This window comes from Armigeres subalbatus, chromosome 3 (genome assembly GCF_024139115.2).
Source record: "Armigeres subalbatus isolate Guangzhou_Male chromosome 3, GZ_Asu_2, whole genome shotgun sequence".
Taxonomy (NCBI): Eukaryota; Metazoa; Arthropoda; class Insecta; order Diptera; family Culicidae; genus Armigeres; species Armigeres subalbatus.
This window is the reverse complement of record NC_085141.1, coordinates 330,613,922-330,636,915: the sequence shown is the minus strand read 5'-3', so window position 1 is coordinate 330,636,915 and position 22,994 is coordinate 330,613,922. Positions and strand designations below refer to the sequence as shown.

The window sequence follows — 22,994 nt, the reverse complement described above, 5'->3', positions numbered from 1 at the left end:
TGGGAGAGTCGTTGGAAAATGGGAAGGGCTGTTCTGGGGGAGGAGTATTGTTTAGTTTTCGATCCACGCGGTGTAATTTTTGCACCCCATGACCGATATCCACCAAACTTTGAACACATATTCTCTGTCTAACGAAGGCGACATTTGACCGAGTGGAAGTGTTGTAGACGAAAGGGATAGAGGGCATATTTACGAAAAGAATAGTTTTGTATAACTTTCCAAATCATCATGAAACATCATTCGACATGTCCCGAAATCTTTCCCGAGGAACAATTTCGGAAGATTGCGGGACATGTCAAACTTGTCCAAAATCCCCCAAAATTAGCTCCGGTGATCTTGTTTTGCAAAATCATGAAGTTTGACATGTCGAAAAATGATCAATAATGACCATTTTCTCGGAGGCAATATTCCGGAAGATTCCGGGAAATGTCAAACTTGTCCAAAATTACCCAAAATAAGCTCCATTGATGTCGTTTTGCAAATTTATGAAGTTTGAGATATCGCATGCAAGGATTTATAAATGATAAAAAATGGTTAAAAGCTGTCAGAATCAAGATGAATACATCACTAGGTGTTCCAATCTGCCAAATTCACGATTTGGTTTGTTTTTGTTTTGCACTGAGAATGAATTTTTCCCTCCCGCCTTTCTCTTTTCCATAAACTTGGCAGATTAGAGCACCTAGTAGTGTATTCATCTTGGTCTCAATTGAACTTGTTGTTGTTGTTATCATGAAGTTTAACATGACGCACGATGCCTCACAAAAGTCCTAAGTAAGTGATCCCAAGGGTGAAAAAAACCTAACGCAGTACACCACGGAATATCTCCGAAACCAAATGACCAATCCAAAACCATTATCCCATTTCGAGAAACTAAAGACCTGAATGATTGTTTTGAAGGGTCGATTGTCACAATTGGTCGAGAAATGCAGAAGTTGTTATTTTTAAGTAATTAAATTGAAGCTTGAATCGGTCGTTCAAACTATAAGGCCTGAAAAGAAAAAAATCGTGTTTAACCAGAATAGACTCTTCAAAATTCGGAACCTTTTTCTTATCAATCGATTCTATCGTTGGGTCGCTGCAAGCAATGCTCTATTCACGCTTCCATACAAACGGCGACAGAATCGCTGTCGCCAAGCGATAGAATCGAGTCGCGACTGCCGCATCGCGTGTGTTTGGGGGAACCTTAACCCTTACAGGCTCAAATTTTTTTAAGCGTTTTTACGCAGTAAATTTGATATGTTACATTTGTTTTCGTTATTTATAATGGAGAACTGACAAAACAAGATGGAACATACTTTTTTCGGATGAACTAGATCATCCTAACTGTCCTTGAGTCCGGAACTTCGATCAACAGTTACAATGCGAGATTTTTTCGTCACTCTAAGCTTGAATATGTATTCAACCATGTCCATAACATATTCCTATAGATCAAAAGACATGGTTTTGGGATATCCTGGGTCATCCAAACTGTCCGTGAGTACAGATCTTACAATCTACAACCACGAAACTAGATTTTTTCGCCACTAAAAGCTTGAATATGTATACAAACATGTGTATAACATACTCCAGAAGACCATTAGACATGGTAAGATGGTTTTAGGATATCTCGGGTCATCCAAACCGTTCATGAGTTCCGAACTAGCTATCTACAGCCACCACTCTAGCTTTTTTCGTCGTTTCAAGCTTGGATATGTATTCAACTATATCCATAATATATTTGTGAAAATCAAGAGACATAGTTAGATGGTTTTGGGATATCCTGGGTCATCCAAACTATCCTTGAAGTCAGAACTTGCGATCTACAACCACCACTGTAACTTTTTTCGTCGCTCCAAGCTTGGATTCGTATCCAACTATGTCCAAGCTATGTCCATATCCAAACTGTTCTTGAGTTCAGAACTTGCAATCTTCAGCCCCCACTTTGGCTTTTTTCGTTGATTCAAGCTTAGATATATATTTTTTTCGTCGCTACAAGCTTGGATATGTATTCAACCATATTCATTACATATTTATGAAGATCAGGAGGCATGGTTTTGGGATATCCTAGGTCATCCAAAGTGTCCTTAAGTTCCAAACTTGCGATCTACGGCCACCGTTTTAGTTTTTTTCGTCACTAGAAACTTGGATATGTATTCAAGCATGTCTGATATGTATTCATCCATATCCATAATACATTCCTTAAAGTCAAGGGACATGCTTAGATGATTTTGGGATATCCTGGGTCATCAAAACCGTCTTTGAGTTCAAAACATGCGATCAACAGGCACAGAAGTACATTTTCCAGCTAACCGCAAGCATTTAAAAAAAATACGTTCGTGCGACTATAACGCTGTCACAGTGCTTTATACTGACTTATAGAGCCTGGCTTATTTAGCTTCATATTGCCAAAAAGATAAAATATAGTGCTAATGGTTACTCTCGGTTTCCGTCACTTAAAGTTCCAATATGTCGGCACCATGGTTGTAAATTTTCGGCAGCACTGGATGAAGATGATGTTTTTTATATCATGTTTTTATTTTCTTCCTGCTTTGAAATCAACCTCACATTCCCGGAGAGGCAGAAAAGTAAACAACAGAACTTACATCACCCACTGCGCCTCGAAGATGAAATTTACCACAGCAAAATGTACACACTCACCCAGCAAATTGAAAAAAAAAATCACCACGCGTTTAAATGGGCCACTCACAGTCATACGGTAAGGCGCGAACTGAGCAGCCTGTCAGAGCGACTTGTGAGTGGCTGAATACGAAATTGAACGGTCGGTGTTGGAAATTATTTAGTTATATTAGGATATAACTGAACGGATATTAAAGCTTTGAGTACCGAAAAGAGCTTTTGAGCAACTGTAGATCTCAAGTCCCGAACTCAAGGACAGTTTAGATTGCCCAGAATATCTCAAAATTATCCTACGATATCCTTTGTCCTCCCGGGAGGTGTAATGGATATAATTGAATGCATATTGAAGCTGTCAGTACTGAAAAACGATTTTCTTGCAGTCGTGGATTTCACGTCCTAAACTCAAGGAATGTTTGGATGGCCTAGGACGTCCAAGAAACTTAAAAATAATTTTTTTGTACATCACAGTAACTATATGGATACGCTACAATACGATACAAACCGCTGCCAATACACCTAAAATTTTCTCATTCGTAAATTCACCGTTTTCAAGACGTTCTAGGTTGTCGTAGGGCCTTGATCGCCCATGTCTGATATTTTTCCTTGATAGGGGAGTTAATTTCAAGCAATTTTGCTGAACAGAGTGTTCAGTTTCATCCATCGTGCGATTTTATACACCCATTTTTCTGTGGGGTTATATATGACCCCGTGGGGCTGAAAGGGTTAACAAGATCTACTTCAAACTGTTGAAATAAATGATTTTTTTTAAAACTCGCATCGGTGTATTGAAATGGTTTGGCAATCGCCAATGTTGTTCATGTATCGATCCTACGAAAAGTGAAAATCTATATACATAAAAATGAATTTCCGTCTGTCTGAACCGTATAGACTTGGAAACTACTGAACCGATCAGCGTGAAATTTCGTATGTAGAGGTTTTTGGGGAGGGTTCTTAATACGGTTCAAGACCCCTCCCTGCTTTGAAAAGCGCTTCCTTACAAACGAAACAGTAATTTCTTCATAACTCGAGAATTAATCAAGCAAATGGAACCAAATCTGGCATGTGGAGGTTTTAGAAGGGAAGAAATATTTCTGTGGTGGTTCGAAGCTCCTCCCCTTCAGGAAAGAGGGGCTCCCATACAAATGAAACAGAAATTTCTGCATAACTCGAAAACTAATCAGAATCAAAATAAATCAATTTTAGGCGAAACGAAGTTCGTCGGGTCTGCTAGTGAAGCATAAACATGATTGCATTGTGTTGACATTCTTCTTCTTCTTATTGGCATTACATCCCCCATTGGGACAGAGCCGCCTCGCAGCTTAGTGTTCATTAAGCACTTCCATAGTTATTAACTGCGAGGTTTCTAAGCCATGTTACCATTTTTACATTCGTTTATCATGAGGCTAACACGATGATACTTTCATGCCCAGGGAAGTCGAGACAATTTCCAAACCGAAAATTACCTAGACCGGCGCCGGGAAAGGAACCCAGCCACCCTCAGCATGGTCTTGCTTTGTAGCCACGCGTCTTACCGCACGGCTAAGGAGGGCCCCATACGTGTTGACATTAGTCCGCTTTTTATTTGATCGCGCACCGGAGAGCTTTTGTCTAACAAGAATCTTAAAATCGAAAATATATTTTCAACTTATTTTAAAAAGAATAACATTTGAAGTAACAATAACGTTGAAAAGATGAACTTAGAAGTTATATTTTCAAAGAATGAAGAACACAGAATAGAAGTTCTTTTTGCACGAAATATGTCCTCACCAACAGTTTCCCAAAATAATATTAGACGTTAGGTTTATTTTCAAAGTTGTTTTTTTGCAGTTTGCGTGTTTCATAAAATCAGTGCATTCATTTATTTAAAATCTGCTCAGGTCTGCGGCTAGAAATGAATATGGAGGTTGAAAATCACCAACAAATGTCTACGCAGTTTTAATAAGCGGCCCCGTATCGTATCTTTACGCTTGCAATCACTTTTCATTCATAAGCATCTAGCACTGATAAGTCAATCACATGAGTGTTCATTATCGTAATTGTAGAGGCCTGATTAATTTTAAACAAACATCTTAATTTAATTACAGTAATATGATGCCGCTGGGTAAGAAAAAATAATGACGCGCCATTACCTTGGTGAGAAAATTATAGCCATTTTCAGCGTTCGGTTCAACGAGCGCACGCAATGAATTTCCTCACTTTTTCATGCTACCCATGCAACTGCTAATAGTTGGAAGCATAATGACGATATAAATTACCATGCGTCTCCATCATCTCCGTGTTAGAGCACGAGAACTTTCATTTTCTGTTTGGTTGTAGGAACCTACGGGGAGTGAAAACGCCGGCGGTTGTACACAATGGTGTTGACAAGTTGTTTCAAGCTGTTGCACCCGAAAGTAATATATATTTTTGATTTAAAGTCATCTTTAATAACGTATATCAAATAATCACATCTTTTTTATTGCAAACACATCCTCGAGCTGCATGACTAGTTCGTTTAAACTCGTCCCCAGTTATGCATTGGGGCTGACAATACATCCTTTCCAATCAAACATTTTGTACTTTTGCTTAGGTATCATGTTACTATACTATGTTACACCAACATTTAAATAAAGCGTATTAGCCAAAACAACATCATTCCAGTTTGGGAATTAAATGAAATCAGCAAACAATCATATTGCATACTGATGCACGAATCAAATTATTATTCCGCTTTCCTGTTTGCAGAAACAACGAATTCTGCTATGTTTTCAATCACAGTATCGCTAAACGTTTAGTTAGATCGAAAAAATAATAGAATTTGCTTCAACCTCATCGGTACAACAACTACAACTAAACTTCACCTACATTTGCTTGTAGTATGAGGGACGGTTTGGGAAGTGATTTTCCAAATTTGCATTCAACTATCGACTGCTACGGTTATGCTTCACGGCAAGCATTGATTTCACACTCGGTCCATAAATTATAATCGTAGTTAAGGTTAGTAAAGCCATGAGATCGACACGCGATATAACACTCGACCGTCGCGGCGGCTCAAAGCTGGTTGGTTTCTGTTTATTGTCGACGAATGCTAATGAAGCTCATTGATGGCGTTTTAGTTAGTTACTCTCTGCATTTGCTGCCGGAACCTTGTGATTTACCATAAATAAGTAGAAATTTTGAATAACATTCATGTGAATTCGACGAAGAATTTGAATATGCAGATGAACTTTTAGTACCCATTGCATCTTCTATTTTATATAAATATGTACATATATTAAAATCCAATTTCAGAATAAAACCGGAAATATCGATTACAGATTTTGTACACTAGTTTCAATTTCTTAACGAACAAAAATAAATTTCTATCAAACATATTAAATACATCATTTTTTGGTTCACGAACTCTCTCAATATCCTCAACCCAAAACATCAAAGACAAATTAAATATTCAAATTTAAAACGTCCTCTTCACGCAGAAAGAAACACACCATGTTCGATTTGTTCCGGTTATCTCATGTGTGAGCGAAATTTCCATCACAAAATTACTATTCACAAACCGATCAGAGGACGGTCAGCCGTTCGTTCCATCCGCCTACATTTACCCTCTACGATTATATCGATACTGATGTTTACCCGCCCATACCTAATACCATGCCCATGGGCAGTGTTGTAAAATGTCATTTGCATTCGTTTGTATAATTTTCCCAGAACTTTTTTCAGAAGGCAGCTATCAATTCATGCTGTATGACGAACTTATAGCGGTTAAATGGGCCTACAACTTTGTCTAACGAGACTTTGCTGTAAATATGTAATCTGGGGCGTGGGAGGCAAAATGTCATTCAAATGACATTATGTCAAATGACACGTGACATTTTGGAGAGTTTTCACTCTCCAGCCTTTGATGTTATACTTAAAGCAATGTACCCTTGGACAAAAATATAACCCTACTCAAGCGTTATGAGTACATTCAAAATTATGGAAGAAATTTTGCTTCTAAAGAAAGTTATGAACAAATTAGTCAAATGACATGCAGATGACATTTTACAAGCCTGCTCATGGGTGTTCGTTCGACCCATATACGAGCGTAATCTGAGGAAACAACCAACCGACATCCTAGTCTAAATGCCATGAGAGTCCTCACGTTGCTACTGTTGCCGCTGCGATCCAAAATGTGTGTGACGACCCCCTCCGCTGATATCCCTATAGCTAGTATCCCATATCAAATCCCCATAACTGTTGCGAGGTTAGAGTGGTTCGAATTTTGTAAATCTTCCAGGCCGCGATAGCGGTTCAACCTTTGATCCACTCTAACCCCCAACGCCCCAAGTGTGTATGTAAACGGCCCTCTACTACAAAATCGGATGTTATTTTCCGCAGAGCTTCGCTGCACTCCCATCTCGGGTTTTCAGTTTCCCCCACAAACACCACCACCCGTGAGTCTAGCCTCCACCTCCATCACCTCCGCCCCCACTGGCACCGCCTCCACGGCAGCTGCCCTGGCCCCCAATGGTATGATTGTGGATGTACCCACCACGCAACCGCCCTTCGTGGACCACCGGCTGAGACTGCCGCCAGCGACGGGTGTGCCATCGATGCTACGGCTGTCCCCCGGACGGAAGGTTGATCATGCCGCTGCTACCGCCAGGCAAGGTTTGAATAATTGCGATTAATAGCGCACTCCCAGCCATACCGACTAACCTGCACGAGTTCGCAACAGGCCAAACTAAACGTTCCCGCTCCGACTAACGATCCGACCCGTTGCGATTCTGCTAATAACTACTAATGGTGTGTGCTCGCACTCATGATAACGATAACAGTCTGAAAGCCGTATAAGTTGAGTTTGTTTTAGCTTACAAAAAACTAACAAACGTCCCGGACCTTTTGGTTATGATGACGGACAACACTTTTTATGATTATGGTGATGACAATCGTTTGGGAAAATCGCCACCCCCGTGGTTACGTGATAATTTGGCATATGTAAACTAGGGCGGCTCAAAATAAAATTGAGAAATAATTCAAACATTTAACATTAATATCGTTTCATAATATCGGACTTTTATTTGTGATTGGGAAAACATATATATCCAATATGTATAAGTAGAACGATATTTTCGAAAATAAATGCTTATCTTGTACTCCATGCAGTACAAGATAGGGATTTGTTTTCGAAAATATCGGAAAGCCAACAATCTCATGAGAAAATTCTGATTTCAATTACTAAATTTTTCTTCACTGTACTTCATAAGGTCAAGCAGAAAATTTCCTCATGGCCAATTCAACCATCTCCTTTCGTATATTTAACGACTTGTGGTAAGAAAAAAAAAGTCAGATTTGACATAACCTTTTCGGGACGGATGGGTCATTGGGTCATATATGCGCAGCGTTTTATATTGGCTACGTAAAATCACAGAAGAGAGCTAGGTCCCCACTTTTTTCAGCAAAGTTATTCATCAGGATGTTGGCTTTACTGGAAAAATATCCCAGGTCAAGTGTGACTATACCCTGAAGACCCAGATATCCGTAACCTTGGGAAGATTTCACTTCTGGGAGCATGCAAATAAATCTGAAGTATTTGAATCCTATACCGCATTGTTTTATAATGCTGAAAATTCAATCCAGTTTAGTTATCCTGAACGCCAAGCCAGTGATTCATTTCAGGAATACGAGATGCTCAAGGTTCTCCGAAAAGTTCTCGAGTTCAGCCCACGGTATCTACCAGATCGACCAAGGCTGAAGGGAGGAAATGTATAGATCGGTCATCGGACCGGATAGTCTGCATACCGTATCGAACGACAACGGCCATTATTATTACCAGACTAAGGCCAGAGTGGCATGTGCAATACATAAAAGTCTTCTCCATTCAGCTCGGTCCATGGCTGCACTTCGCCAACCACGCAGTTTGCGGAGGGTCCGCAAATCGTCCTCCACCTGATCGATCCACCTTGCCCGCTGTGCACCTCGCCTTCTTATTCCCGTCGGATCGTTGTCGAGAACCATTTTCACCGGATTACTGTCCGACATTCTGGCTACGTGCCCGGCCCACCGCAGTCGTCCGATTTTCGCGGTGTGAACGATGGATGGTTCTCCCAACAGCTGGTGCAACTCGTGGTTCATTCGCCTCCTCCATGTACCGTCTGCATCCACCATAGATGGTATGCAGCACTTTCCGTTCGAAAACTCCCAGTGCGCGTTGGTCCTCCACGAGCATCGTCCAGGTCTCGTGTCCGTAGAGGACTACTGGTCTAATGAGCGTTTTGTAGATTGTCAGTTTGGTACGGCGACGAACTCTATTCGATCGGAGCGTCTTGCGGAGTCCAAAGTATGTACGATTTCCAGCCACTATGCGTCTCCGAATTTCTCTGCTGGTATCATTTTCGGCAGTCACCAGTGAGCCCAAGTACACAAATTCTTCTACCACCTCGATTTCGTAACCACCGATGCCAACTCGCGGTGGGTGGCTCACATTGTCTTCACTTGAACCTCTTCCTATCATGTACTTCGTCTTCGACGTGTTGATGACTAGTCCGATCCGCTTGGCTTCCCTCTTCAGTCTGATATAGGCTTCTTCTCAACGTTACGTGCCATAATATATATGTCGTCGGCGAAGCCAAATAGCTGGACGGACTTATTGAAAATTGTACCACTCGTGTTAATCCCTGCTCTTCGTATTACCCCTTCCAAAGCGATGTTGAATAGCAGACACGAAAGACCATCACCTTGCCGTAACCCTCCGCGGGTTTCGAAGGGACTCGAGAATGCCCCTGGAACTCGAACTACGCACATCACCCGATCTATCGTGGCTTTGATCAATCGTGTCAGTTTATACGGAAATCCGTTTTCGTGCATTAGCTGCCATAGTTGGTCCCGATCGATTGTATCATATGCGGCTTTGAAGTCGATGAATAGATGATGTGTGGGCACGTTGTATTCGCGGCATTTCTGCAGTACTTGGCGAATGGCGAACACCTGGTCCGTGGTGGCGCTTTCGCCCATAAAACCCGCCTGGTACTGCCCCACGAATTCCCTTGCAGTTGGTGCTAGTCGACGGCATAATTTGGGAGAGTACCTTGTAGGCGGCGTTCAGCAATGTGATTGCGCGGTAGTTGCTACAATCCAGCTTATCGCCCTTTTTGTAGATGGGACACACGACACCTTCCATCCACTCCTGCGGCAAAACTTCCTCCTCCCAAACCTTGGTAATGACCCAGTGCAGCGCTCTAGCCAGTGCCTCACCACCGTGTTTAAATAGCTCTCCTGGTAGTTGGTCAACCCCAGGGGCTTTGTTGTTCTTCAGCCGGCCAATCTCCTCCTGGATTTCCTGGAGATCCGGAGCCGGTAGAATTATGTCCTGCGCGCGTTCCCCCAGGTCCATCACCATACCGCCATCTTCGTCTGCCACATCGCCATTCAGGTGCTCTTCGTAGTGCTGCCGCCACCTTTGGATCACCTCACGCTCGTTCGTAAGAAGGTTCCCGTTTATGTCCTTACACATATCAGGCTGTGGCACGTGGCCCTTACGTGAACGGTTCAACTTCTCGTAGAACTTTCGTGTGTTATTAGCGCGGTACAGTTGCTCCGTCTCTTCACGGTCTCGATCTTCCTGCTGGCGCTGTTTCCTCCGGAAAATCGAGTTTTGTCTGTTCCGCGCCCGTTTGTATCGTGCCTCGTTCGCCCTCGTGCAGTGTTGCAGCAATCTCACCCATGCTGCATTCTTCTCTTCTACTAACTGCTCACATTCACCGTCTTCCCAGTCGTTTCTCTGATCCGGGGCCATCGTGCCTATTGCAGCGGTTGCGGTTCTTCCAATGGCGGATCGAGTATCTCTCCAGCCATCTTCACGAGATGCTGCGCCTAGGTGCTCTTCCGTTGGGAGTGCCACTTCCAGCTGCTGCGCGTAGTCTTGGGCTAGTCTACCGTCTTGTAGCCGCCCAATGTTAAGCCGCGGCGTCCGACTTCGACGTGTGTTGTACACCGTCGAGAGTTTTGAGCGCAGGCATACTGCAACGAGGTAGTGGTCGGATTCAATATTCGCACTGCGGTAAGTGCAGACGTTCGTGATGTCGGAGAAGAATTTACCGTCGATTAGAACGTGGTCGATTTGGTTTTCCGTTTCTTGGTTAGGTGATCTCCATGTGGCCTTGTGGATATTCTTGCGGGGGAAGAAAGTGCTTCGGATTACCATTTCGCGGGAGGCTGCAAAGTTTATGCATCGTTGGCTGTTGTCGTTCGATGCGGTATGCAGACTATCCGGTCCGATGACCAGTCTATACATTTCCTCCCATCTTACCTGAGCGTTCATGTCACCGATGACGATTTTGACGTCCCGCAGTGGGCATCCATCGTATGTCTGCTCCAGCTGTGCATAGAACGCTTGTCGTCGGGTCTCCCTTCGTGTGGGCTATGCATGTTGATGATGCTATAGTTGAAGAATCGGCTTGCACATTCTTGCGTTTATTGGATGTCTCCCAATCACGCATTGGCCCATCTTTCCCAGCACTATGAAACCGGTTCCCAGCTCGTTGGTGGTGCCACAGCTTTGGTAGAAGCTAGCCGCTCGATGCCCGCTTTTCCACACTTTCTGTCCTGTCCAGCAGATTTCCTGCAGCGCTACGACGTCGAAGTTGCGGGGATGTAATTCATCGTAGATTATCCTGTCTCAACCTGCGAAGCCTAGCGACTTGCAGTTCCACGTTCCAAGCTTCCAATCGTGATTCTTTATTCGCCGCCTAGATCGTTGCCCATTGTATCGAGTCGTATTATCTTCTATGTCGTTCGTAATGGTTTGTTTTTAAAGGCGGCTTATTGGGCCTGCACAATCCTCCTGTCTCGTCTGAAGGCCGTCGTGTCAAGGCTGTTTAGCGTCCTATCTAACACCAGGACTTGGGCTTGTGCGGCACATGGTCGCTTTGGCGTAGCCTACTTGCGGATGCATGCAGCTTTTTTATAGAGGTTTAACAGAGCCCACTGTCAAACTCCACCACATCCTAGGCAAGCGACATAACTCGCAGATGGCCTGGAAGGGATCGTCAAGCTCTTGGACATAGTCCCTGCTGTCCCCTAGTGCAGCCATGGACCGAGCTAAATGGAGAAGACTTTTATGTATTGCACAGGCCACTACGGCTTTAGTCTGGTAATAAGCTGCTACGAATTAGATTCAATGTTTCTTTCAATTCCTTAAATTATTTGAGAATTACCAACCAGCCATGTTTCTCTTCAGGAAATACCTTCAGGAATTCCTGCGCAAGTTTATCCAGAAATTACTCCAGACATTTCATCAAAAAATCCTTCAGGAATTCAAGTAGAAATTTCTCCAGATATTTCTTTGAAAATTCCTCCAGGGAAAGTCCTCCGGAAATTATTTAAGAAATTCTTTCAAAAAGGGAATTCTAAAAATTGCATCAATATATCTCTCAGGAATTATCTAATCTAATCTAATCTAATCTCATACTTGCGTAGCCAATACTTGAAAGCATCCTGGAAAATGACGGTTTCTGAATTCCGTCATTTTTCTTCTCATATAGCCAGGCCAACTACGCAGTATGTACCGCAAAGATGACTCCTAGATATTGAGCGGATTAAGGAATACCTGAGGTAACTCAATAGCTTGGAATCTAGGGGAAAGGAAGAAAACGTGGACCTCCCGTACCAAACGCTTTCAATAATATAGAAACCTAATATATATATATAATAAAAATTATGTACGTGTTAATGTATGCATGTATTTGAGTATGTATGTATATATGTGTGTATGTGAGTACACTGATAAACAAAAGTATTTATCATGTAGATTACAATGAAAATATGACGAATACCTATGGCCATCAGTGTATGTATGTATATGTGTATTTGTGAATGTGTGTATGTGAATGTGTGAGCGTTTGTGTGGGTGCGTGTTTAAATATATTTACAGTTTATCAAAGTCTTACCTCTTCTCCTCAATTATTCTGACGCTGAACATGTTTGAGCATTTACATAGGCTTGATCGAAATATTAGGGCATTGCCCTTGATAACAATTGACCAACCCTGGCATGCACGAACATGCGCGCGTCTCTAGCAGCTGTAGCACTTTTTCAACTATTTTTTTTGCACTACACATTTGTTTCAACCGCGGTCACTGCACTGGTTCTATTGTTCTATTTTTGTGCGAATCACCGCACAAAAGTAGAGCGCAAAACCAACCGCACTGGATGACGGTCAAAACGAGACAATATATCTCTCAGGAATTATCATTCAAAAATTGCTTTTCTATCCTTAGGAAACACATCAAGGATTTATTCCTGAAATTCCTTTATAAAATTTATTGAAGAAATCCGAGCAGGTGACAAGCGCGGTGTCGTCATCATCAATAGTATGTGCCCGCTGTCATCATTGAAACGCAGTATGGAATAAAATTATAGCCCAGGACATCCTGGATACGATCTGGCAATGGGCTAAACAATAGGATGTCAGTAGCCTGAAGAAATCCTTCAGAAATATTCATAAAAACTTTGTAGATTTCTTCGAAAATTCTTTTGAAATTTCTTCGAGTATTCCTTAAGAAATTGCTGCGGAAATTTATTTAAAAATTCTTTTGGATTTCAATTCTCTCATTTCTTTAGAGAAACTTTAAAAACTTCTCAAGGAATAGCTCCGGAAATTTGTTGAAACTTTCTTCAGAAAATAATTTTTACATTTCATTGTAAATTCCTTTGCGAGTTGCTTTAGAAATTCCCTTAGCAATTGATGGTTACAGCGCCTATAACATTCAAGTGCTTATGCTTCTACTGGAAATACGTTTGGAAAATGCTTCAGAAATTCTTTTGAAATTCGTTGGGATTTTTTTTTTATTCATTCGGATTTTTTTAGAAAAACTTTTTTTGTGTCTTTATTAAGGAGACTTTCAGCCCGAGGCTGGCTCGTCTCCGCTTTTAGAAAAACTTTCGAAAACAACCTCAGGAATTATTCCGGATATTCATACGAAAATTCCTTTAGAGATTCCTTTGAAAATTTACAAATTTCTTTGGAAATTTAAGAAATTCCTCCAGGATTTTTATTTTTTTTTTTCGAAATTATTTCTAATATTCCTAAAGGCAATTGTTCCAGGTATTTCTTTGGAAATTTCTCCAGAAACTTCATTAAAAATTCCTTCGGACATTCCTAGAGAATTTATTTTAGCAATTTAGAATTTATTTGCAGCAAATTCTTTCGGAGTGAGTTTTGAGACTAACGTTGTTGACAGCAGATGTGAAAAAGTGTTGAGAAGAAAAAAGGAAGAAGAAATTACTGTGTGTTTTTTGTTTCAAAAAGATGTAATAAACAATATATTCGTCCGGAAGTCATTTTTAGTTTCTTCGGCCGAGAAGTGACAATAGAAAACAATCAGTGCAAGTTTGTTCGTGTTTTGTGTTGGACGCAGAACGATCGGAAGTTTCGACCAGACATGTTTTCTTCAGTAAGCAGAACGATCGGCCGGTCATCAAACTTTTGTTATGTTGATTGTGGCTTTTAATAAAAATATTTTCATCAATCAAACTACACGCTATTCACGGCATACCGTTTACAAAAACGAATCGTGCCACACTTCTCACCCCATATATCCAGCATCACAATGATTTCTCGTGAAAGTGCAGATGACTCGTCAGTTTCTATCAAAGCGAGTATCATGTCAACATTCTCAACATTCTAGTCCCAAACTTCATCTGTTGGATGTCTGTCTTATAACACCTGGCAATAACGGAATAGCAACCGTAGGCGGTCAATTATGCTCATGCTCATGCTCTTGCGGAAATTCTTTTCAAAACTTTTTCGGGAATCTGTTCTGAAATTTATATTAGAGTCCGTTTGAGGAATTCTTCTTTTAGGAATTCGTACGAGAATACATTCCCAAGTAACACTTGCAACCATAGGCGTAACTAGAGTCTCGGTCTAGGGGGGGCCATGGCACCAGCTGGTGGGATGTAATTTTCAAAGGCGATTTAAAGCACTGTGCGCATGGATTGCAATAGAAAATGTTTGACTAAGTTTATCGCTCATTCGTCCTAAAACTAACATAAAAAAATCGCGATTAATACAATTGATTTCCAATGATGCTGTGATTGCTTCAAAACGCTGTGTCTGTGTCAACTTGTCTTCCCCATGTTACTAAATGTGGATAAGTGTGTAATCTATGATTCAAGAATCTTCTTCGAACTATCTATAAATGAAATTCGATATGAGTATATTTCTGAAAGTTTTAAAGCATTTCCATGATTACTTAATGCATAAAGATCTCGATTTTTTTGAAACTTGAAATTTTTAAAACTCTTCCACGAAATTTTGTCATAATCAATATAAGTATTCATGCGATTCCAACATGTATGCTATGTGCTGAAATAGTTAAGTACCGATGAACACAAATTTGGAATCCTAAAGTGTTTTTCATGAGTCATAAATTCCATGAGTCATAAAATTATGAGTCATAAATCAAATTCCAGAATAACATAGGGTTTTTGAAGTTAGGAAGAGGCTTTATTATGGTTTTCTGAATAGGTGAGAGATTTCTCTGCAAAAATCAAAGAGACTTGAGAAGCAACCAAATCGATCTGAATTGTGCTGCAAAAGAAATGTTTTCTGATACGAACTGGTTTCTAAATCTAATTTTTTTTATCCCAGAAAACAAATTCTAACTAAAGGTCCTAACAAAAGAGTTTTCCGATGATCCTTATGAAATCGCCAAAAAATTAAATGGAACAAGATCTTTTGAGGATTATAAAAATATTTCTTTAATGCAATCTCTGTTGTGAGTGCGAAGGCTGCCCAAGTTTTGTCCTAATACTTCCAATGGAATGCGTTGTTGATTTTTCTGTCATTGTAACAAAGATTCTTAAGTTTTATAATTTTATATCTTTCTGTGCCAGAATTATATAGCGAGAGCAAAAAGCTCCATAGGAATTTGATCAACTGTTTTGCGGCATACCTTGCGATTTACTCGAAGATTTTCGAAAGAATGGTCGTTCGAAATTTCATTGACCGGATTTGTGTACATGTGCTCATTTTGATGTAGTTGCTTCAGTCTTTTTTGAAGCGGATGGTAGTTTAATAGAACAGAAATATTTATATCTTAATACAATTATGTTTTTATGTTTCTGCGACCAGGATACTAGTCAAACAAATGCAGAACAAATTTATTATTTTAAGCTAGCAACTGAATTAGAAGCGGCATTGATTTTAGCTTAAAAATCGAGAAAATGTTCCCGGGGGTCCAACTTAAATATTTCGATGCTTTGCTGAACATAAGATGTGATAACGCAACAAAAAATATGTTTATAGAATTAATAATCAAAATTAAGAAATATGTAGGAAATATGTAAATGAAATAAAAACTGACTAAGTTGGAATTACTTTTCAAAATTTTCTGGGGTGGCCACAAGTAGGTCTGGAGGGGGCCAGGCCCCCCCGGCCCCCCCTTATTTACGCCAATGCTTGCAACTTAACTCGGATAAAAAAAATAAAATGGAAAGTTATATATAGATTGTAAACCAGTTTTGGCGACCAGTTTTTGCGACAATGCTGTTTTTAAATAGTTGTACCTCAATATCATTTGTTTTTAGTTCCGAAAGTTAAATTCGTAGGTTAATTCGAGGTAAGGTAAGACAGTTTGTTACATATATATTTTTAAAGACCCCAAGATTAGCGATGATCGGCTATCGCTTTGAGCTGTTGCCAAGAAACATTTAGGTCGACTGCCTTACTTTATTTATCAGGGCTGCAACTCATATACATCTGGGATCTGTTTCTAAAACGTACGAATCAAATTCACTGCTTTTTTACAAACATTTATCACACTCCTCTATATTTCCACCAAAAAAGTTAAAACTGAAAAGATTTGTCATATTTCTGTTATTGTTTTAGTTTGTAACCATGAAAACTTGTTTACAATAAGTAGTTATTTCGGGAACATATATATGATTGTCTTATAACAAACGCAGCTGTTTACGTTAACGATTCATGTTACATATTGGTTTTACATAAGATTTCAAATAACACTGAACAGCTTTGACAGATGGGCTTACACTGGTGATCAAAAGTTTTAGTATCATACTTCTAATCTTGAAATGAAAATTGTGGAAATATGTACATAAAATGTACATAAAATCAAAAATTGAAATTAATTAGCAGTATTTAGCTTAATCATGTTCCAGAATTGTTCATTAATGTAATGGGTAGAAGGGGAAAAATGCTCTGAAAAAGTATTTGTCTCCAACAATACATTAGTAAAATTCCAATAATTTTGTCGGATAGCACCAGTGATGGCAATATCATTTAGTCAAAATATCTCATCAAGTCTATATACTTACTCGAAACTTTACAACGCAGCCTAATGAGGATAAACTTAGCACTTTCGGCACTCCACGGTGTGAAGCACAAGTTGACCATTCGGCGGCCACAATGATCCATGCATGAGTCACATCATTTCCATACTCAGAGTTCGACAACTAATGGTTCTAAGAAAACCCCGCCGGTCTACGATGAAACTTATGAATTCTCGCTTAACTTTTCAAAAGGACCTAAGTAACATTTTTTTTCATGAATTAATTTGAATAGCGCAATCAACAGAACAACATGAAAGCTATTGATTGCAGTATTCAAATTAATTCATGAAAAAAATATTACTTAGGTCCTTTTGAAAAGTTAAGCGAGAATTGTCCATTTTTCCGGATGTTCCGGAGCTTCCATAGGACCACCGTTGGCCTCTAAAACACACACACACACCTCTAAACATACACGCCCACTATTATATGGTTGGGTACCCGGGAGCTCCCTTTTAAGGTCACTCCTGACAGAATCCAAGTTTCAAAGTGCTCGCGTTTTCGGGGGCACACCACTCGATACGGAAGCATCGCACATCTGTCATTTTTATTTTTTCACGCATGCTGCGACGCAGCAAAGCTGAATCAACAAGAATGACAGTTGTCCGCCGCCTCCGTATCGAGTGGTGTGCCCCCCAAAACGCGAGCACTTTGAAACTTGGATTCTGTCAGGAGTGACCTTAAGAGGTACAAATAGTATTCGACTCCGCACAAGCACTCTAATCGCGACATAAATCTGAGACTTTTCTCGTCGCTATATCTCAACTATCTACCAGGTGTCAGCAAGTTTCATGATATTTGAGTTCACTCACAACAGCCAGTTATTTAAGTTTCAAGTTTCATTCTGAGTACCTCGTCTGGGTACCTCGTCACCCACATAAGGGTTTTAAACAAACATATTCATCATCGTATATGGCAATATATGGCAAACGAGCATATGGAGACGCATGGTGCATTGGTCTAACCAAGCACTGTAACTAAACTTACAAGTTTTTTTTTGTTGGGGCGTAGAACCACTGCGTCCATTGAGTTGAACTTTTGTGGTATACCCCTGATTACTATTAACTATTCGCATCTTCTAGGTTGATCACCATTTGTCAAGTAAACAACCTAAGACGGGTATTTTCCCAGTCCGGTATAATTGAGTTAATAAAATCCACTACCTTTCCAGGATTTGCAGTCCAAATATCTCCTGGTTGCATAAAGCCACTATTTAGAAATTTAGATCTACTCTTGTACAATGCATCACAACTGCAAAGCAGATGTTCCGAGGTTTCACGTTCCATGTTACAGAAACGACAGATATCATTCTGAATCTGGCCAATATTTTTCAAGTGATATCTGCTCGGGCAGTGTCCGGTTATTAGGCCAGTGAAGGTGCAAAGAGCTCTCTTGCTGAGCTCTAAGAGCTTTTCGGTTACTTTAACATTGGTAATTATAAATCTCTTTGATTGAGCACACTTTTCGGCAACCAACCAATTGGTCATCAACCTTTGTGCTTCCCATGATTTTAATTCCATTTTTATGGTACAGTATGATATACCGCAGAAAGGTTCTGGGCCAATAAACTGTGTATTTGAACCTCGTTTCGCAAGCTCGTCTGCCTTTTCATTACCTTCAATGCCACAGTGCCCTGGAATCCAGTACAGATTTACGGAGTTCTCTTGGCACACCTTTCGCAATGAAAGAATGCAGTCCCAGACAAGTTTTGACGTACATTTAAAGCTACTCAACGCTTTGAGTGCCGCTTGACTATCTGTGAAAATACAAATATTTGCATATCTATATTTCCTTTCTACACATATATTAGCACATTTCATTATAGCAAAATACTCCGCTTGAAACACCGTTGGATAGTTTCCCATTGCCACTGAGATCGCTATCCCAGGGCCGAAGATTCCTGCACCCGTTTTTGTTCCTATTTTTGAGCCATCTGTGTAGAATTTTATGGAACCGTCTCGAACAGTGGGACCTCCGACATCCCAAACCATACGTGTTGGTTCATATATGTTGTAAGGAATGTCATAGTTCTCCACAGGTTTCATCCAGTCTCTATTCATATTCATCACTGGCCCATATTGAAAATTTTGTGAAATACTCAAATGGCCCACTAAATCGCCTGACTTGAATAACTTCAATCGTTTAAGTTTTGGCATATTCTTTTCCGCTTCTAACTGCACGAATTCATACAATGGTGGCTACGCATCGCTCCCGTTATAGCAATGGACACTAACCTTTGCAGTTTTGTCAGCTTCTTCTGTGCAGTAGCCTCTTTTGTTTTTGGCCATCAGACAAGAGCAGCATATGTCAGTTTTGGACGAATAATGGAAGTATAGATCCACTTTATCATTTTTGGTCTTAAGCCCCATTTTCTTCCAAATGTTTTAGAGCATATCCAGAAGGCACTAGTTGCCTTTCCGATCGCACACTCAATATGAGCATTCCAGTTCAGTTTAGAATCCAGAATGACTCCCAGGTATTTGACCTGTTCACTAAGCTGAATTTCTAGTCCTCCAAGCTTTAGAGCTTTTAGATCAAGTTTCCTTTTCCTAGTGTATGGTACAATTACAATTTTTGACGGATTAATGCTAAGGCCTTCCTGACTACACCACGGATGGGTAAAATTTAGAGCCCATTGCATTCTTTCAGAAATGATATTGTCGAATTTCCCCCTCACTATGATGACAATATCGTCAGCAAAGCCTACAACCTCGAAACCTTTTTCTTTCAAGCATCCTAGAAGATCGTCTACAACTAAGGACCACATTAGTGGTGAGAGGCCCATACTGTAACAGACGAACTTCCCAGCTCTGAAGAGATTTCTCTTTTTGCAAGCATGCTGTGAATCCATTTGATAATGTTCGCGTCGAAGTTTCTTTTCGTAACTTTCAAGTTACGATCAAAACCAACCTGCCAGAGGTCTACTTGTTTAGGATTTTTTAAATACATTTATTGTTTTCTTCCATGTACGATTTCCCGCAGACTATCTTCCACATTAGATGTTTTAGATACCCATTCCATCATTGAAATTTCAACCAGAGCTAAATCGTACATTAGATTTTATAGACACGATTTTCAAACAAACATTCTTTGTCTTTATGTTTCTTCTTTTTTTTTTCTTCGTCCTGCTGTACGGCCTAAATTGAATTCATTCTCGCATTTCTTAATTTTCCCTTTTGTCTAGCTATATTGCCTATTGCGAGTAAGTGAAAACTGCAGACAAAAAATCAAGCAAATTCATTCTCACCGGTGCGGTGTTTTCCCAATGCACCAAAACTGGTGCCAAGGATCGTGTTTGTTCGGAAACGATTGCTATGGCAAATAAACCTGTACCCCGCTTGTAAAGTTCTTCGAGCTCTAGCTGCCGCTGCCGGTATAAGTACATCGACCGAGCTAACTGCAGAGCGATCATATTGAAGTCGTTTTCCGTTGAGAACAGATTCATGCTTTCTGCACCTTTTTTTTTGAGATGCTGGGTTGAATCTAACAACAGAGGATGGGTTTGTTGGTATTGAAGGTGAAGGTCGAATCGCCTTGAAAGCAACACGGCACCGTTAGTGCAGTGACCGAGCCACCGACCGCCGCCACCGATAGGGGTTGAGTTGACAAACTGTCTGTGTGTGCCCCGGAAAAGCAACCCAACAGAGTAGCAAGGAGGGCGAAAATGAGAAGTATGATGCGATCCTTGGCATCCTCTTGTTGCTGTTGAAGGGTTGCTCCAGCGTAATTCGATGCAGCTTTCCCAGCGGGCACTGGCACTGCAGAGTGGAGCAAAAAGACAAACATCTGCAATTGAGATTGAGTGGATTCGATAAATATTGTCGAAACGCAAAATTGGTCTTCGGTTGGTGTGACTTGAATGAAAGATGAGAAGGCATCTGGCGTTTGGGGAAAATGACCGTAAATTGGTTTCCAATATTAGACGTATGCAGTGCTAAGACAAAATAGAATCGTTCGTCTTCACAGAGGCTATGTGCTCAAGCTAAAGGGGAGTGTCGAATGTCTTATTCTCTTCTTTGTTAATTTTCATGGGCATCTTATAACCTCTGCTAGGGGTGATGACGGCTTTGGCAGGTTTTGTTCTATTATTGGCAGGGTTTTTTTTTTATGACTGGTTATGCTCGAATTTGGCCCAAACATTCTTTGCATATCAACGAATATTGTGGCCAAATTTCATAAAATTCGGTCGACAAAAACCCCCCTGCCAATAATAGAACAAAACCTGCCAAAGCCGTCTGTTACCCTATAATAATGATAATAAATTGGAAATGGAAAGGCGTTGGAAGTTGAAGACAAGGTAGTGTTATTTCATTGAACACTCGAATACGCCTACTAGTATTTTATGCAATTGTAGTGTTGAAGCCTGCACTCCGATGAGCTCGATAGTGGCCTAGTGAAACCATCCATGAGTCCAACACTGGTAAAGCAGGCTTATAAATTGGCAAAAAGCAAATGCGAGGTGGTATGTCTTCATTTTGTGTCTTCATGTAAATTGACTTATTTTCATTCAAAACTAAAGTCTAATACATACTTTCTTGTTTAATAACATGTCTGTTTGATCGCGCAATATAAAAAAAACTGCTGAGTTTATTTCAAATTATAGGCCTGTAAAACTTTCAAAGATGGGATTGATGCATTTTGCAGCATTATAAATTATGGTGCACTTGAGCAAAAGAGTTCTAAAACTTTCTTCTCCATGCAACTGTATACCGACTACGAACCCACCAGATTGCAACTCTACCATTGTTCGCTTCCACCCTTCTTAATATTTAATTTTTAATACTTAACAACGGTTAGAGCTACACGTCGTGCCGCCACATGAAAACTTTTTTACTCTGAATTCCTGCCTGTCTGCCTGACTGTTTGCTCCAAGTCCCGATCCAAGGTTAGATGATAGTGTGCCGTGTCGGTATGATTACCGCCGACGAGCTTCTACTGCTCTTCCCCTGTATCGAGATTCGTCAGTTCCTACAAATATGCAAGGGTGTGTATACCAGTAGTGGCAGTCTCTAAATAACTTTTAAAGCTGGTATCAAATATGTTTGTTCCAAACCTTGAAAGGCCTCTAAGTATTTATTATTGTTATGAAAATGTGAAGCATGTGTTACATGCCCATATAACAAGTAACAGGTATTGATCAGTTTTAGACACCCACCTACCCCAACATGAACAATTGCTCTTACAAGTTTGAAAATTTTAATGACTTGTGACCGTAGTCCCCCTTCTCCCTAAACTGCACGCGTGGTATATGGACAGCCCTTTGCACGTGGAAGACGAAGAACTTGATAGAAGGAAGTTCAAGAGAATACGATTCCATAATAACTAAACTGTCACTCCAACAAATGAGAAATTCTTAAAGCTTGGTTCAAATGCTCAACAAAGTTTGAATAAATGCATCGAGAGCAAATAGCGTATCACGTACATATTGAGGTTCCTACATGTTGATGAAAACAGTTCATATTCGACAAATTAATAGAACCAAACAGCGTTCGTTTAAAGAAAAATCCAAATTAATCCATCTAGCGGTGACGATGCCTTTCTCGATTAAATCAAGATATACTGAAGGTGGTTTTTTCCAATTCCTATCTACCAATAATGTTGGCAATTTTGTTTTTCTGTAAAATAAGCATAATACATTATGTTATACTTAATCAAGTTATGACGATCGTGAAATTTTTTTTCATCCATTTTTGACAGAGAAATTATTTCAAGTATTGTTATTTGTAACACATATTGATATAATTGTTATGACTAACTGGTCGGGTTGGTACAGGTAAACTTCGATAAAACGTACATATCGTTTTCAAAGTTGTACGTTATATCGAATTGTACGCTATATCGAAGCATGGGTAATCATCCTCATTTTAAACTACTTAAATGTTGTACTTTCATGTACTTTATGGGCGAGTATTATTATTTTTTATAAGGCTCAGCTAGCAGTATGAAACAGCTTTTCTTGTGAACAATTCCTACAAACTTGTTCGTTACTAAGAAAAATTACCCGTAGAATTGAATTCTTCATTTTATATCTACCTACCGTCAAGTCGCCATTCACCGTGCATCTTAGGCAA

The 22,994-nt window shown here is 40.2% G+C and overlaps 1 protein-coding gene across 3 annotated transcripts in view; it reads left to right on the top strand.

Annotated features, from left to right (window-relative positions):
- Positions 1 to 22,994, top strand: part of LOC134225652 (uncharacterized) — a 312,634-nt gene that overhangs the window by 241,629 nt on the left and 48,011 nt on the right. The window contains exon 2 of one of the 3 annotated variants that reach the window (XM_062705908.1): positions 6,973 to 7,245. The exons of the other annotated variants lie outside the window; for them this stretch is intronic. Coding sequence (XP_062561892.1) covers positions 6,973 to 7,245 — 273 coding nt within the window. The remainder of the gene's footprint in view (positions 1 to 6,972; positions 7,246 to 22,994) is intronic. 3 annotated transcript variants of the gene reach the window in all.